Source organism: Meleagris gallopavo, chromosome 1 (genome assembly GCF_000146605.3).
Source record: "Meleagris gallopavo isolate NT-WF06-2002-E0010 breed Aviagen turkey brand Nicholas breeding stock chromosome 1, Turkey_5.1, whole genome shotgun sequence".
NCBI lineage: Eukaryota > Metazoa > Chordata > Aves > Galliformes > Phasianidae > Meleagris > Meleagris gallopavo.
In genome coordinates, this window is record NC_015011.2 from 42,409,967 (window position 1) to 42,425,921 (window position 15,955).

Consider the following 15,955-nt stretch of genomic DNA (forward strand, 5'->3'; position numbering starts at 1 on the left):
CCCCCCCTCCCATGTTCTCCTATCCATTTTACAACAACTGAGGATGGGGCTTATTCTGCTGGAAAATCCTTCCCTTCCCCAGCTGGGAGAAGGGGTCAAAAGGCAGAGGGAGATCTGAACTCTGCAGCTCAGATACATGTGTTATTACATCCCAACACTCACGATTATTATCATAGGGGCCATAAAATGGGGCTCTTTTCAAGTCTGCTTCAGTTTCCACTAACAGCTGCTGCCAGCTGAGGAATTTGGCCAGGGCTACGTGTAATTCCCAGCCGTGGTCATCAGTGGCTGCTCTCCCAGCAGAGGAGGCCTCTCCTCTGGCTGCCTGTGCTTCCTCTGCTGTGTGCTTTCCCTGCTCCAAGCCAGGCTCTGCCTTGTCCCACAGTGGGCAGCAGTCCTCCTTCCCTGCCTCCCTCCCTCCTAGGGGTGAATGCCCTTGGTGGTACCCTGTGTGGACTCTGGGATGCATGGGGTGAATGGCAAGCTTATGGGTTCAGCAGTCTTGGCCATGGAAAATCACAGGATTTAGAAAAGTTCACTGAAGCTTTCCCAGGCTGTGTACTTGAGTATTTACTGGAAATATGTTCTCTATTGTGTAGAATTTGAAAATAAGATTAATTTCATAATTTGCATCCGATCATCCAGAAAAATAAGAAACAATTGCTCTTCTTTGCTGAGAAGTATCGACAGACTCCTTTTCTCCCCCAATTTCAAAGTAAAAGTCTATTCTCTGCATTTCTCGTTCCCTATGAAATCATCAGTACTAATTACTACTTTATTAATTAAAAAAAAAAAAAATCTGAAAAAGTGGAGAACTATTTTTCTCATGTGATTGTTCTAAAAGGAGTGTCCACTGGAACACTTGAAACTTAAAATGCATCTTCTTAAGGGGAACTTATAACCATTTTCAGATGTTTTTCCTGCTTTCAGTCCATAAGATTCATTATCTATTAAGATCCATTTTGGGCTTATTTTCTTCGCAGATTTTTTTTGTATACCTCTGTCCTTCCCTTATGAAAGAGTGAGAAAATGAAATCCATCCTCTGCTGAGAAGGTCTCTCACAGAAGTAGATCTACAGATACACCACTACCCTGGATTTTTTTTTCCCAAAAAACATTTCACAAAATTGCAGAATCATGACAATTTATAACATTCCTTCCCAGAACAGAATGAAGAACACCAAAAAAAAGTAATAAAATCACACACTGTGATCAACTGCTCAATTATCTATTATGATAGTGCTAATAATTGAAAAAGTCACAGCAAAGGTTTTAAAATGAGTGCGTAGCTTATCTGCTCGCTTCCATTTCCACCACTCTGTGTAGTGAACACATATTTCAGAGTATAAAAGTTATTGCATGCTACAGATGTTATGAATTATTTTTCAGCGTTAGTCACATTTCTAGCACAGATAAATTCAGTCTCCTGGCTTCGAGCACTAATACCAAGAAGTAATGATGTATCCTTAAAACTCAAAATCAAGCAAATTCCTTTTCTGTGTTCTTTCTAACTGACTGTTAATTTCAAAGGTCTGGAAGATTTATACCTTATCAAGAAGCAGAGATTTATCTTAGAAAGGCAGAAAAGTATTTTAGAAAAAAAATCAGGAGCCTTCAGGGATAAAGGCATTATGTGAAACAATCAAATATCGTGAGATTTCTGAACTAACTGTTGGAATTGCCAACATTACATTACTGTCATGGTTACTGACATAAAACATCCCATCAGCAACAGTCCTGTGTGATTTGTATAATCTGCCAGCAAGTCATGCTTTGTGACTTTAATCACTGTGGATGCAATGCAGATGTACTACCCATGACTACTCGTGCATTGAGGTGAAATCTGTATTTCTTACACATATTTGGAGTACTTAGAAGACACCATTTCAGTGACTGGGAAAAGTGAACACTATCTAAACTAAATTTTTTAACAATCCTTTGGAGTAAGGATGTTTTCCTGATTCATGGTTCAAGCAGCAGGCAATAGATATTAATCTAAAGACACCACTCCAAATACTTGCTTTGAAATTTAACAGAATTAGCACTAACATAAAGAGGCAGCAATAAAGAGCAGTTTGGGGAGATCTCTTCTACTTCCCAGTAAACTTACACCTTTCTTCTCTGACCACATGGCCATTGCACAGCCCTAGTTTTATCATGACCTGCTGCCATTATACAGACATGGTTAGCTCTGTTCCCTTTTCTTTTCTATTCTTACTTCCCAGTGGTAAAGAATTAGTATGATCTCCTCAGTTTGAAGGCATGTAAATCCTATTTGAGCTTAGGGAAATAAATTGCATCATAATTCTGTTTGGCTGTTTCAGTTATGTCTTTGTTCATACATGTCTTATACAAAGATATTCGGTAAAAGATTGTGGGTTTTTTTTGAGAGAGAGTGGATGTTGTTCTAGTACAAACACCATTCTTCCATGTAAACCTAAAATTGGAATTCACTGAGAGCCAGTTTAGCTTCTGAGGCTCACACAGGAGTGGTAAAAGGGAAAACGTTTATTGAAAAATGAAATTCTGGAGTCTGTGATTAGCTGTGTCCAAAGTGAAAATTCTCTAGCACAAAAACTGAGGTAATCCTGGGCTTTCACATGTTAGGTGACGCAAACAATGCAGAAGAAGCTGGTTCTAGGTGACCTATTGCACATTTCTGTTGTGATGATGATGTATTACAGAAGCAGGCTGCAAAGTCATTTATATTTGCATATTTTAAATACTGTAGCATTTATATTAATAACCTGCCCATTCATCTTGCCATTAAATACATAAAGGTTACAAGAAATGAGGTGGACAGAAGTGGTTTCTGGTTTTCACTGCGTTACTTATTTATTGCATTCTTTTTCATAGTGAAATAAGAACTGCAATCATCTTCTCCTTAACCGTTTTTTGTAGCAATTTGAAGTCACTCCAATCAGATTCCTGGGAAATGAACAAAAGGCTGATAGAGTGCTCTCCTGGGTGCCCTCACTTAAGAGCATGCAGGGAGACTGCACAAGGAACATTTAAATATTGTTTTTCATCTTTTTCTTTCCTTATAGAATGCCTAAGTCAGTAGTTTTGCTTGTGTAGCAAATGTAACCCTGTTGACAAGTGGACACAGACCTGTTGAACACTGTAAGTCCCTGGGTTGTACAAAAGCACCAAAAGCACAAAACACACAAGCCTTTCCCTCATCACCACCAGTTTCAAGTATGGTCTTTGGTCTTAAAAGTCTCTGTGTTCACTGTTTCCATTTCTTCCCTTCCTGAGAAGACAATGAGAAATTTCCACTCCACCTATGTTTTCCTTTCCTAGTGTAAAGGACAATAATGCCTTGCAGGAGTAAGCCATAAAATGTAATGAAACTGGACAGAACTTGAATTCTAACATTTGCTAATACTATTTGTCAGGACAAACACAAAAAGCAAGAGAAATAAGTTTCAAAAGAATATGTGAGAGATTATAAAGCATATACTTTTAGACTTGAACTTTAAGAACATATAAAAACCTTAAGAAAAAACAACTTTTATTCCTGTAACCACATGACAGATCCAGGATATGGATAAGGTAAAACACAGACCAGTGAGTCCAAAGTTAATAAGGAAGAATTATAAATGTCAAAACTTGGTTAGAAAGAGGTGTTTTGAAGACTTGTTTAAAAATAGATACTTTTCTAAATACCACAGTAATTGGTCTTGGTAAAAGTGGTTTTCCTGAGAATGGCAGTTTCTTACTATTATCGTTGGTGGCTTCAAGTAGGACACAAACTCCTAGATCACATTCCTTTTTGCAGAGTGAACACTGAGAAGGAACTCTTGCAGTCCTTAGGTCTTCCTAGGACATGGCAGAGAGTCTTTAACAGGTGAACAGCACAGGCTTCGTACGTTGAAATTATGAATAGCTCCTAAATAGTTATGTGTTACCAAACACTACATCCTATAGAGATGTTAAGAACTTAATACACATATTATAGATTTCAATAGCATTAGTAGATATCAGTAGTGATTCTTTAGTATGTTTCAAGTGCTTCAATCACCTGCTATGTTTTGTAATGTCACAACAATTGATTCAAGTTTTATTATCCATCTATTAGCTATTTATTTGTACAGTGGAGTATTTTAGAAACCAGCCCTTTTCATATACTGATCCAGAAAACAGTCACTTCTCATACAAATTGTATTTGGCACCAAGATTACCATTCCCTCTACTAGGCCATATTAAATGATGTTCCTTAGTCTAAAACAAGCAAACAAATATAAAATCATCCAAAAAAAGCCTCACCAAAACAACAGTCAACCAAGCAAACAAACCCAAAAGCACAGATGAGTGTAACTGTTACCTTGGAGCAGGCAATGAAAAAATAAAGTATATAATTAGAATGGACTAACTTTCATCCAGAATCATGTCTATCAACTGGAACTGGAACATCAGCAATTCAGGTTGTAAAACTAGTGGCAATGCAACAAGGCCTGCCTATTGCTCTTGCAGAGGAGAAACCTAATCATAGTTCATAAATACAGAGAATCCTACATCTAGCCAGTTTTTTTTTTTTTCCTGAAAACTTCTCAAGAGGGTGTTCTAATTATTTTATTCTTAATATTTTTTTAGGATTTACTGAGCATAGGGCTTTCTTTTGTGCCTTCTTTAACTTTCAGTGTTTAACCTTCCTTCTTTAACACTTGCTGTGTTGACTTCTTCAGTCTTTAATTTTATCACACATATCTTCATTAATTTGAAAATCAGTTGTATAGCCTCAAATGACCACTGAGGCCTTCTAATGGTAGTCTAATTTCTCCTTTCAGTCACCGTAGGCAGGAAGAACTGCCCTATGCCCTATGATTGTGAGAGAGACCAGATGACTCTTAGGTAATGAACATTACCTGAAATGACTTCTATAACTTATTTGTAATACTTCATATAGGTCCTAAAGTCTGATCTCCAATATGTCTCAATCTTACAATTCACCTAATTATCACATAATATTATAATTATTTTAGCCCAATTATTGTTTATAATAAGTATTATAAGTTTAATGGTTTCTGTGTGAAGACAGCACAAGTTTTGTTTTAATAAAGAATGTCCAGAAAGGCATTTAGTCTTAGTGTCAAGGCCGTTATATTATTACATAGAACTTCTGTTAAACAGAAAAGGAATAAATCTCCAGCCCTTATTGTTGGAAGAAAGAAAATAATGGAACATGGAATAATGTAACATAAATTTTCATCAATTAAAATGTCAACTAACAAAAGATTTGTTTAAAAAGTATATTTTTTAATATCTTGTCATTTAAGAATTCATGATTTTTCTTACTGCACTTTTAGAAACTCACTGGATTTCGAGCTAAACATTTAGCTTTAAAAATTATGTTTTTGTAAGGATGGTAAAGATTCAAATAATAGCAGGGAGTAACCCTATCTGTTTTCCGGAACTCGTAAAATGATTGAGACTGATCACCAATAAGGTAAGTATTATTTTCTATAAGAATATTTTGTGTTGACTATGGGCGTTCTAATCAAAGTATGTCCCAAAGAAGTTAATTTCCTTAAAAAGGAGAGATTAGGTTCCCAAAAAGAAGTGAAAATCACAGGAAGATCAAAAAATTGGTGTTCAGATGCTTCTGGAATATTTTACAAATGGAGATAAATTGCCTTCTGTCAACAAATAAATTAGCTGTTGATACTTTACCATGGTTCAAGTGTTGAAGAGCCATCATTTAATACAATGAAGACACTTGACATATTCAGATAAACTGACTCATGTTACTAGATTCCTGGAATAATGCTTTACACATCTGTGAACTTTTCTCCCACTGATCTCAAAGTGCTCTTCAAATACAATCCAGAGCCCATGCTGAGCTTTAACACACCCTTCTTTACAGTTGGAGAAAACTTGCCTTTCTGAGCTGTGACTAAAGATCCCTTTAAGATATAATACTGCTTCAACTTTAATTACTAAAGCCTGCATGGATGCTCACGGCAAGAGAGCTGGAGGAACCCTCAACCCTGCAAAAGTCTCTAAGGAAGTCAGTGTTACTGCATCCTGAAGAACACTTATACTGATCACTTCCTAAGGGGCTGTCAGACTCATCTGAAGGTGAAGTAAAGCTCTGTCCATCATCACTGAGAATGCTTAGGGAGCATTCTGCATTTGCCATATTTGCTAAATAAATACACATGTCTTCCTGCCTTTGCTTGAGACACTTTTTGGGAAGCTGAGACTTAAACTGAACTGTTAAGTCTTGCTAAGGTTTCATGAGGCATATTTGCTTAACAGCAATGTCTTCCCTACGTTCATTATTTTGCAACATAGCAAGCTTCCTCTGACCAGCTATATTGGCCACTCTGCAGTGCATGTTAATAAAGAAGATGGTAACCTCTATGGAAAATCCAGCTATGGCATAGTAATGTCTTCACTGAAGCATAATTAAAAAGTGAATCTATGACTTCCTTTTAGCGATGGGAGGGAAACTCAGAAAAGGCAGCACTTTCATAAAAGTATTGCAGAGATCTTGAGCCCACTGCACAAAGGTAATTAATCTCATATGAGGTAGGCACACTGGGTCCTGTTCTCAGTATGTCAGTAACTGCATCTCTGAGAGAATTCTTCTTCAGGGTGTGAGAAGACAGTGTTCTCCTTCCTGCTAGTTCAGCTTTTGGCTTGGAGGCAAAATAAATTAATTCAGAGGTATGTGCTTAGGAAGATTTGACTGAAGCTTGAAAATACAAGAATGAAAAAATTCAGCTGACACTAGTGTAACTGGACCACCAGGCATTTTTTTTCACTGTTTTTTTAGAATTTGGCTTTCTTTTTTTTAATATTCCCATCCAATCCTCATGCGAAGTGGTAAATGGACAAAAAAATCTCTGGATCCTGGATGTAATAGCTGTTGCATTTTGGGGTTTTTTTTTGTTTTTTTTTCCCCCCACATAAGTCTAAGACAGGTACTGAGCTTCTTTATGCTACAGGAGTTTAAAAATAGTAAATGCCCCTTTGAGGACAAAATGAGGCATACAGAGGAAGAGAAAGCCCACGTTAGGTCTCTCAGATGCCTTTCTCTGACCTGCCCTTTGCACCCAGATGCAAGGGGCCTCTTCTTCCAGGCCAGAGTGTGAGTGCAAGACAGGATCCAGATTTCAGTTTTCCTTTGTGGACAGAGATTTAATTCAGTATGTTCTTAATAAGTCCTTGGGAGGAGTCTTGTTATTGCCTGCAGCTTTTCTTCAATTAGTACTCGTGGGACGAGATGATTAAATGTGATAATTTTAGGGGGGAGAGATAACTAATTTGGTTGGGTAGGAAATGCCTAAGGCAAGCCAGGAGCGGTGGTTTGCAGGGAGGTGCAAGCACGCTAGGTCATCCTGGCAGCACCTTCACTGTTCCCAAAGAAATGCTGAGCTCTTAGAGCTAGCTCCTGGCTTTCCTAGAGTAATTAGGTAAATCTGATCTAGATGGAGACTGAGTCACACAGAAATGGACTTGAGACTGGAAGAGTGTGGAGCAGAGGCATATTCAGTTATTCTGTCCCTGCCCTCAGGGCCAACCTGTATCCTGATGAACCTCTCATTTGGGCCAGGCCCAGAAGTGGCTGTTGTAACCACATGTGGTGGTGATGGATGAAACTTCATGCCGAGGCTGGAAAACTGAATGGTTATAACTTCCCTGTGCTCTGCCAGGGAAATATTACTTATTTTGCTGTGCTATATATTTGAACCCCAGGGAGATCTTTCTTTTTCTGTGCCCAGAGGATGGATGTTATCAGCCCAGCTGCTTCAAAAGCACTGTCTTCTCATTCCAGTATCTGCATTGTGTGGGCTTAAATCAAGCTGAAAATGTATTTCTTATCTCTCTCAAAATTATCTGGCTAATACAGAACTGGGCTTTAATCACTTTATTCCCAAATCTCCTTGACAGTATGGAACTTTATTAACACAGAAGCAACAGTATGCAGGACAATCTTTTGGAAATCATGACTGTGAAGGGGAACTGAATGAATGTGGGAGCAACTATAAAAACAAAGGGCTCCTGTGTGAATAAATCTACTTTTTAAACTGAATTCAATTCAGCTGAATTGAAACAGACTGGGGAAAAGTTCCTAAAATATCTTAAATTCCAACAGTGTTATCCAGTATAACAACAGTTACAGTTCCCTGGGGAACTGTCCTCCCCACAGGAAACTGTCCTCAAGATCAAGAGAGCTGAGCAGAGCTAGCAGACCTTGAAGGAAGCTTTCCTTAGTGCATAAGAACTCTCCATCCCAGATATAGGAAGTCAGGAAAGGAAGGCAAGAGACCAGCATGGCTGAACTGGGACATGCTGGTCAAACCAGAGAGCAAGAAGAAAATGCACAAGCAGTGGAAGTAGGGACAACCTGGGAGGAGCATAGGGATGATGTTAGGCTGTATAGAGTTGGGTCATGAAGGCCAAGGCCCAACCAGGCAAAAAGAATGAGAAAAGCTTCTTCAGTTGCAACCAGAAATGGAAAGCCCAAGACAGCGTACTCCCACAAGTGGGCAATACAGGCACACAGGTAATAGATAAGGACAAAGTTGAGGTACTCAACAACTTTTTTGCCTCAGTCTTCACTGGCAACTGTTCTTCACACACCTCTTGAGTGAATGGGCTGGAAACTCGGGACAGCATCCCTCCTGCTGTAAGCGAAGTTCAGGTTCACAACCACTAGGGGAACCTGAACATCCATAAGTATAGGTCCTGATGAAATTGGCTGATGTATTGTTTAAGCCACTCTCAGTAATATTTGAAAAGTCATGGCAGTCAGACGAAGTCCCTACTGACTGGAAGAAAGTCAATGGCATATCCATTTATAAGAAGAGTGGAAAGAACGATCCAGGATACTACTGACCTTTCAGCATCATCTCTATGCTAAGGAAGATCATAGAGAAGATCCTCCTGGAAACTATGTTAATGCATATGGAAGACAGGGAGGTGATCTGAGACATCCAACATGGCTTCATCAAAGCCTGACCAAACTAGTGCTCTTCAATGATGACATAACTGCAACAATGGACAAAGGAAGAGCTACTGATGTCATCTATCGGGACTTCAATATGGCCTTTGACATGATCCTCACAACATCCTTCTCTTAATTGGTAAGATACAGATTTTATGGGCTGACTTTTCAATGGATGAGGAACTGGTTGCAAGACTATACCCAAGGAGTAGTGATGAATGGCTTAATGTCTGGATGGAAATCCCTGTGGTGTCCCTCAGGGATCAGTAATGGGACCAGTGCTCTTTAATACCTTCACCAGAGACACTGAGAGTGGGATCGAGTGAACCCTCAGCAAGTCTGTGATCGATACCAATCTGTGTGGTGCAGTCAACAAACTTGAGGGACAGGGTGGCATCCAGAGAGACCTGGACAAGCTTGAGCAGTGGGCCCAGGTGAACCTCATGAGGTTCAACAAATCCAAGTGCAAGTTCTTGCACCTGGGTCACAGCAATCTCCACTACCAGTGCAAGCTGGGGGACAAAAGGATAGAGCACCAACCTGCTGAAAAGGATCTGGGAGTACTGGTGGATTGCAAGCGGGACATATACCCTCACAGTCCAGAAAGCCAACTTTAGCCTGTGCTGCATCAAAAGAAGGATGGTCAGCAGGTGAAAAGATTATCCCCTTCTACTCGCTCTGATGAGACCTCAGCTGGAGTATTGCGTCCAGATGTGAAGTTCTCAGCACAGGAGAGGTATGGACCTGTTGGAGCGCGTCCAAGGGAGGGCCACAATAATGATGCAAGGGATGGAACACCTCCCTAAGAGGACAGGATAAGAGAACTGGAGCTGTTCAGCCTGGAGAAGAGAAGGCTCTGGGGAGACCCAGTAGCAGCCTTTCAGTATCTAAAGGGTAGCTATTAGAAGGAAGAAGACAGACACTTTATCAGGGTGCGCTGTGATAGGACAAGGGGAAATGGTTTCAAACTAGAACAGGAGAAATTTTGGTTGGAAATAGGGGAAAAGTTTTTTACAGTAATGGTCAGTGAAGCACTGCAACAGGTGGCACAAAGAGGTGGTGGATGCCTCCTCTTTGGAGACATTCAAGGCCAGGCTTGACCAGGTTCTGAGCAACTTAATCTAGATGTAGGTATCTCTGTTCACTGCAGGGGAGTTGGACTGGATGGCCTCTAAATGTCTCTTTTCACTCAAACAATTCTATGATTCCATGATTGTATGAAAATAAAAGTCTAAGATCTTCATGTATGTGGTGCAACCTCCTCTCCACTCGACATTCCATGTTTGCTACTATCTAGCATCTAAATAATGAAAAAGCGTCTTTCAACAGAGCCATTACTGTAAAAGCTTTGTGAATGCATGGGTAGGTTAGTCTGTGCTAGTTTGTGCAACTTGGCTTGCTTTGTTCACTGGGTCTTTGCCAAACATATCTATTGCGTAATTATGCGGCTTACTTTAAAAAATTCACAGAAGTTCACAGTGGTCAAGGGATGTAACTAATGTTTTCCCCTCATTTTATAATTGTACAACAACCACCACAATGAGACCCAGGTCTTTTAAACTTTGGTAAAGTTGTGTCATGACTTACAGTAATTATCAAAGGCAATGCAATAACTTAGTAAAATAGAAACACCAGAAATACATTCAAACAGCAGAAAGAATACATTTAAAAAAAAATCAAATCTATAAAATCATAAGAAAACTTATTTGTCTGTTCATTGAATAAACTGCCTAATTTCCTTGTGAGGAAAAAAAAGAAAAAAAAATCTTTTAATTTTCTACACTGTGTGTTCACCAAATACAAACCAAAAGCAGTTTTGCTGGAGTCAACTTCATTACTAGAGATTTTTGCATAATAAAATCAGAATAAAGTGACGGATGGCATGGCTTCACATTCTGCTGGTCTTACTGTACAGACAAGCCCTTGTACATGTGGGAGTGAGGGGAGTTTGTGAAAAAGGTTCTCGTGGTTTCAGCTTGAACATTGTCTAAGAAAGATGTTTAATAAGGCACTCCAAAATGTGTTCATTGTTTTGGAGAGTATCCAAGCTCTTTCCTTCAAAGAGTTGGTTCCAAGGTTGATTGTTCCATGATTCAGTGTTGGTTATTCCATGCTCATGTAATCCTATGGAAATAGGATGATTTCTATGTTGAGGTACTTGACAGTATGATTAAGAGTGTTGGAGTCTGGACTGTGCAATTTAAGAACTTTTAAAATGTTTCCATCCCCACATCTAACCTCACTGAATTTATTTAATACACATTTGAAGAAACAACCTTGAAAAGCGATTTTCTGGGCAACTGAGATCTGTGGTTCTTCAAAGAGCAAATGAAATGTACGTGCATAAAATATACATAAAATATAAAAAATATTTTGTGTTCACAACTGTCCAGCCTCGCAGGCCAGACCCTATGAACACACTCCTGGACTTACCCAGATCAGAACACTGCACAACACGAAGATGACACTGGCAGCGGAAGGGGCACACTGGCCCAAATCCAGATATGACAGGATCATCTGTTGGAGCCATATCAGCTGACCCTTCGTCCTCCATCATAAAGTCAAAGAGGCCCTTCTGGTGGAATGGTGTGGCCAAGCATACTGGCAACAGTAGGATGAAGAGGAGAGTTAGCCTCATGGCTCAGTTCATCAACTCCAGGTAGAACCTAGGAACCACAGTAGAGAATTTAAAGCAAAAGTAGCAATTTTCCATAGCTGCACAGTCCCTGCTGAAGGAGGTCTAGCACATCCAACAGTTGCATAACTATTCCTTTCAATAAATGAAAACTGAACTGTGAAAATAGGACAGTTATGTGATAGCAGTCTGACAACTGCTTGTCAATAGCCTTTTTCTTTTTCACAAGATGTATCTAGAGTTGCCTTTAAACCATCTGTTTGCATATTTAGAGTAATATTTATTAGGAACAGGCAGCACTGTCAACTTTGTTATGCAAAACAGTCAACACAATAAGCCACATTTTCCATGTGTATGTTTTCTGCCAATGGAATAGTCTATTTGATTTCGTTAACATTTGTCTCATGGCAGTGAGTTTGTTCCCTCGGGATGAATGTGAGGTTCCCAAACTCACTGTAATGCATTATTTTGTATCTTGACAAATCTTTTTTTTTTTTTTAAAAGTGTCAGTTTGCTGTGTGTTTTGAATTATATCCTAGTAAAGCTGACTGAGAAAGAGTAAGATCTAGTGATGGGATGGAGGGAGAGAGAGAGAAAGATCTTTAGTTTTTAAAGTAAGCTATTCTTAATTCCCAGTTTAAACAGCACAGTAAAAAGGAACACAGTGTTGCATTACACTGGATATTCTTGGCTTTCTTTCCAAGTTTTTGGCTAGGGGATTTTGCCTCATAAAAATGCACTCTGAAAATCCTATGCTTTGTACTGCTTAAACATTTGAACTGCTGCTTTCAGTATTGTCACTACACATTCAAATGGTACTTCAGGGCCTCATCCTGCAGATTTTCACGCACAGGAGCACCTTTACACAAGTGTGAATTGCCACTGATAATAATAAGGAAAACTGCTAAGTATGTGTTCTCAGGACTTAGGCCTGTGCACTAGGGAAGAATTTCAAAACAGTTGTTTCCAGATTTTGTATCAAGGCTGCACCCTACTTTCTGAAAATTACCTTCTTTTACTATTTAATTTACATGAGGAAGCTTGTGTTTTGCAACCTTTCATTGGTGCATAAACAATCCACAATTAAATAAAAAGAAAACTGCCTTCAAGTCATCAAATGATAGAAAGGCAGTCTTGTTCCTTATTTAGGAGACTTTTCTTAAAATGAATAGCACAATTCTGATTACAGATATTGTTCTTTATAGTGAAAGCAAAGATGTCCAATTGCTTCTTTAGGTCAATAACTAGATCATTGAAATTTACCTCTGAGATGCCTTCTCTGGGTGTTAACTGGATTCTGTCCTATCTGAAAGTTAGCTAACAGGTAGGAGTATCGCATAGCACTTCCCTGCTCCATTTGGACTAATGGAGATTAAAAATATTGAGAGGGAGGAGGGGAGAATGAATGTCTCCCTCACTCTATTGAAACATACTAGATAGGTCTAGATGATCAACATGGACATTTGGTGCTAGGTGACTGTTGCACAGGTGACTGAGGCCTCTCTTTCCAGAACACAACATCCAGGTACTCTAGCAGAAATGGAAAAAAGTGGAAAAAAGTGCTAAACAAATAAAAATCACAGGCCTGGAATTAGATACAATCTGTACTGTGCCTGAGTTCAATTTCCTTTGCAAATTTTTACATACAGATGCCAAAAATGCAGTCCTGCAGAAATTTCTGAGGCTCAGTCACGAGAGGATGGGAAGGTGACCTTATTAACTATGCAAGTGTTAACATCAGAGTTTACATTTCTGTCATCTACCTAGCAGAAAGACAGGCACCTAACTTCTTCAGATGTTCCAAAGGCTTCCAAGTGAGTTCACATGGAGCAAAATATAGTTTCTGCTAACACTATAAGAAACATACCGGATTTCTTAGTCTGTGAAGTATTTTCTATTCCAGGAGTAGCCAGACATGCTACCCACTGCATGCACTCTGCAGACCCCAGTGTCAGCTGGAGAGTCACAACCTTTTAGCCTGTTCTGTTCACACAACTCCTCAGTCGTGTCCTGCAGCTGGGACAAGCCTGGGTGGGACATCTTCCTGCATCCTCCTGTCCCAGCCCCCACCAACACCAGGTCTGTCCCATGCCCAGCATACAGCCCTGTCATGCGATACTGATGGACAAGCAAGGGTGTCACAGAAATGAGGTATTAATACAGGGTGTTCTTGCCATGGTTTAACCTAATTCAAGTTCCTGGCATAATCATAAATTGTAAAATAACAATGCAATTGATTGTTTGAAACAGGAATGCAAACTTGCTAAATCATCACCATTCATTTTAATAAGCTGCCTTGTGAAAATGAGCAATAAAACTCTACTCAAGTACAGAGCGTTTTTAAAGATGCCCATTTCAAAATGCCCAGTAAACATCAGGAAGGCTGGACACCAACACCGCCCCTGGCACTGGCAATCAGTATTTTTCCAAAAGTTTTCTCAGGTCCCTTTTTACACATTACTAAATAAAAATAAAAAATAATTAAAAAAATAAAACCTGCTTCTAAATTCTCCAGTGTCACTACTGAAGCACCACTCCCCCCCCTCCCCAAGAATGCACAATCAGGATCTTATCCTGGAGTTAACTTACTAACACTCTTCTCCCAAGGGGTAAATAAATAAATAAATGAATGAGGGCACTTTGGAAGCATCTTCACATTTGTTAAAAAATTGATAAATTTCACTTATCTAATTTAATGCCCGTAGTAGAGCTTTTCCTTTGGTTCCTGTTTTATCAAAACTAGAAGAAATTCAGAAAAAAGTTATGCATAAAGAAGAACTGAATGACAACAAAGGATATCAAGGATCTAATTCAAACACACAGCAGAGAAAACAGCAGATGAAAACTACACATTAATCAGGAAATAAGAGTAGACATGTACACATCTTCATTCATATGTTTTCCTACAGTAGGTACGTATATTTCTGTTTTTTACACATTTAAATGGACAGAAATAGTTAGATATAAAATTGTACAAGTAAAAAATGTTTACATTTCACTTTAAAAAAATAGAGAAGGAAAAAGACCTGAATTCTTAAAGGTCTGTGACACAATATTTATGTCTGCAGACAGAACTGTTTAAATTTGCTTTAATTATGTGTTTACAGTGAGTAAGACTTTTCCACAAACAGAGGAAACTATACCATAGAATTGGCCACATTTCAATTCAAAATAGCTCTGGAAATATGCTTCATCAGTTCACGTCACCACAGTACTGGTGGTCTTTTTCTCAGTTTGCTTGAACCTTATCTTTTAAATATTAGTCCATCCACTCTCAGAAATCTCTCAAAATGCCACAAAAGACGAGTTAAAAAATACATGCAGTTTCAAAAAAAATCTCCTATGTTTTATGTTTGACTTTTTTTTTTTTTACAAGAAAGTCTAAGTATGAAAAAAGAGCAGTTGAGAGTCAAAAAGAGATTTAAACTCTGCTAACAGGAGTTTCAAATCCAGGGATTTTCTTTCCGACTGTTTCATTCACAGGCAGCTTCTTTAAATATGGGTTCCTCATTTGCACACAGTAACACGGCGCTTTCTAACATTACAAAGGCATACACTGATCCTGTTAAACCATCTACTACACATCTTTTCCTCTGAAATCAAAATTATACTCATTAGAGTTTGTAATAAGTACAAAGAAACCTGAACAGAAGAAAAATATATCTCAGAGTGCAGTTTAAACGAGAAATACATGAACTCAACACTTTTTTACATTCACTACATCATAGATTCTAAACACTGACTTGCAAACAGAGAACATGCTGCTGCAAAAGTTTACGGTACAGAAAAAGAAAGGACTATAGCAGTGCTTATACAAATCAAAACAAGAGACAGAACAGTCAAATAAACAGTAGGAAATGTGTACAGTCCTTACGAACGCATTCACATGTTCTCGAGAAACAAAAGTGCTGGATACAACATTCAACCCTGCTAAACATTTAGTAGGATTTTTCCTTGCTTCTCTTAAAATCCATCTACTTCTTGCCGTAGACTTGCCTGAAGTTTTATTAGTGCAGCATAGTTCAGGAGAATTACCGAAAACCGTACCTTTTAATCCAGGGATTTGCAACAGGAGCTCTCAAAGCTGAGATGTAATTAAACTAAATATTCAACCCAGGCAAAAGGCTTTGCAGGTGTGGAAAGGAGGAGGGGGTAAGTTCAGCTCAGTGACTGTCACTTGGTGGAAAACCCTCCTGCTTCTATTCCATAGCACAGTTAAAAAATAAGGTTTCTCTCAATGAACACAATCCAGGCTGACACCCACATTAGATCATATGGTAATGATATGTCTCCTGTATTGTAGCCAGAAACTTTATCAGCTCTTTTGCTTTCTTTTCCTTCCTTTTTTTTTTTTTATTTCTATT

General features: G+C 38.8%; 1 protein-coding gene across 1 annotated transcript in view; it reads right to left on the bottom strand.

Moving 5' to 3' along the window:
- Nucleotides 1-15,836, bottom strand: part of DCN (decorin) — a 37,949-nt gene extending 22,113 nt beyond the window's left edge. The window contains exons 1-2 of the mRNA XM_003202126.4: nucleotides 15,639-15,836; nucleotides 11,390-11,622 (exon numbers count right to left, since the gene is read on the bottom strand). Coding sequence (XP_003202174.1) covers nucleotides 11,390-11,594 — 205 coding nt within the window. The 5' untranslated portion in view covers nucleotides 11,595-11,622; nucleotides 15,639-15,836. The remainder of the gene's footprint in view (nucleotides 1-11,389; nucleotides 11,623-15,638) is intronic.
- Nucleotides 15,837-15,955: the final 119 nt, after the last annotated feature.